General features: G+C 36.4%; 1 protein-coding gene across 2 annotated transcripts in view; it reads right to left on the bottom strand.

Annotated features, from left to right (window-relative positions):
* The window catches only part of LOC122244265 (ubiquitin carboxyl-terminal hydrolase 48), a 129223-nt gene that overhangs the window by 115991 nt on the left and 10732 nt on the right, over positions 1-2500 (bottom strand). For both annotated transcript variants that reach the window (XM_043002164.2, XM_043002236.2), the window contains exons 9-10: positions 2198-2361; positions 943-1185 (exon numbers count right to left, since the gene is read on the bottom strand). In XM_043002164.2, the coding sequence (XP_042858098.2) occupies positions 943-1185; positions 2198-2361 (407 nt within the window). The remainder of the gene's footprint in view (positions 1-942; positions 1186-2197; positions 2362-2500) is intronic.

Genomic DNA, 2500 nt, shown 5'->3' with positions numbered 1-2500 from the left:
CATGAAACATCTTTACTGAATATCGACCATTATTTTTGATAATCGGCATAAAGGCAGACAGTTACCTTAACCCACTCTGGACGGGTGGTACACTACTGTACCGCTCATTCAAAAGCCTAGTGGCCGGGCGGCACAGTATTGTGCCAGCCATTCAATTGATTTAGGCCTAATAATTCAAACGCCCCGGCATTGTGACATTCAAGGCTAGAATTCCCCCCGTCGTGGATGGGTTAAGATAAAAAGGATATGGGGAAAAATTAGTTAATCTAATAATGAAGGGGCTGTTTTGGCTTCACCCAGTCTTAAGACTGGTGTATTTCATGTGTACAGGCCTAATTCCTCAGCTATTCACCCACTCTGTCTACGGCCACACTCTGCAAGCACAATAACCAAATTGTGCTGGTCATACAAAAAGACATGACATGATATCATGTCCCCAGTGGCAAGTGCTGTCATATGATGTGATATCACCTCCCGGTATTAACGATTTAAAGAAAAGGGGTATAAAGATAGTGTGAATACATTGATTTATATACAAAGTTGCAGTTATTGGAGAATGTATGAAATTAATTTCTGTTTAAGGTATCTTGAACCCTTCTGAGACAAGCCACATCTTAAAGATGTTTAGCCTGGGCTGGGTATTGTAAGATGTTTGTATTTTCTATTATTTTGTAAACTTGTGGTATATAATATATTAGTAAAGTGATACTAATTAGCAGTGGGTACAACATGTCATCGAACTGTATGTAAAAGTAGCTTGTAATTCAAACATATAGAAAAATGCTGTACAAGAGTGATCTGACCCTCAAAAATACTCATCGCAGGAGGGTTAAAGTCCCATACATAACTCTTGCAATGAAATTCTCATCTATTTGCTGCTTATAGCCAAGACTGATAGAATGAATCCTAATAAACTGTATGGTTGTGCATGTGTCTACTTACTGATTCCTTTCGAATACACTTTAGCAAGTGAAATTTTCTCGGACTGAAGAGCTTGTGTTCACAGAGAGGTTGAGCAAGTAATGATGGCTGTGGCTTGTATTCTAAATCATCACAGTTGAACCAGGCACTTAAAAGAGATTCAGAAATCAATTCATATTCATCCAAAATGTTGGTAACTGCTAACTGTCCAAGCAGAGTTTCCTTTTCTCTCTTAATTTCTGCTTGCAGTTGGTGATTTACAGTCTGTAAAGAGAAGGAAGAAGTTAATGGTAATTTCTTAATCATTAATCATATAAAATATTGAGGGGTACAGATATATGCTTGCCTAACAGTTAAACATAATAAATCTATGAAACTCCTCCTTGTTCCATTTTAAATTTGTCAGTCTTTACCATGTATTTTTCAAAGAATAAGAAAACAGCAACCTAATATATTTATATGTAATTTATCTTCTCTCCTGAAAGAGGTGCAGAATTTTGCTACAACCCCCTTTCAAATCCCATAAATTTACAAGTATTTATTTACATCCATATCATTATTATTGATCACTAACATTCACTGATATTTAGACATCACAGATGTTTAATTATATCAATGTATAATATCTTCCCTATCACATCTCTAGTATTCATATACATTTACACTTCTAGCCAGTACTTAAGGGAATCCTCATCCAGTCTCCAACTGTGACATCTTAAGCCAATCCCGACGGACCCGGCGAGAACTGGCAAACCCCTATGCTGGGCCTATGTAATATCGCCTCGGGGACGTCGCCCCATCATCAGCACTTTGTCGTGTCACACGGGTATGACACACCGTCATCATTGGGTTAAGATTTCAACCACACCTATTCACAAATGAATCTCAAGTCTCTTTCATATGTGTCCTTGGAAAGCACTGTGATGTGGATGCTACCTCTCAACTGATAATTAGAATGGGTGCAGTATTATTAACAAACTTTCATGTACTAAATGCAGTATCATTTCATATATTTCATGTGCTCTCCATGGCATCCTTTCATTTCAGCAATTTTAATAATATACTAGCATATTTAGTTTACACACACAAAAAAAAAGAAAATAAAAGAGATAAGAATCATGATATAGTCAAACATACGATGCCCAACCACAATTAATTTTGTGAAGCTCAAACCTTCTAATCTTCTTCCTCACTCACAATCAAAGGCAGACCAGCACACACTTAGGCACTTGCACACACAAAACAATAACAATCAAATTAATAATCAAATTCTTACCATACTTTCTTCTTGTTTTCTGAGAACATACTCAACAACAGCCTCAGGAGGTGGTGTTGTCATTGTGACTTCCTCAGCAGTGGGACTTTGCACATAAACCCACACAAAGGATCCCCGTGACACTCTTAATCCTGGACGATGTTTGTACTTGTTTGCTACATTTGCTGTAAAAAGATGACAGTTATAATTTCATGATAATAACATTTTGATCATTACATGTCTTTTTCAATCAATTATAATTTAGAACAATATTTTCAGAACTGTAAGAATACTAAAAATAAAACAACAAAATAAGTTGTAGTC

This window comes from Penaeus japonicus, unplaced genomic scaffold (genome assembly GCF_977035675.1).
Source record: "Penaeus japonicus unplaced genomic scaffold, GWHDUDI00000001_assembly GWHDUDI00000017, whole genome shotgun sequence".
Classification (NCBI taxonomy): Eukaryota; Metazoa; Arthropoda; class Malacostraca; order Decapoda; family Penaeidae; genus Penaeus; species Penaeus japonicus.
This window is presented reverse-complemented; position numbering and strand designations above follow the sequence as displayed.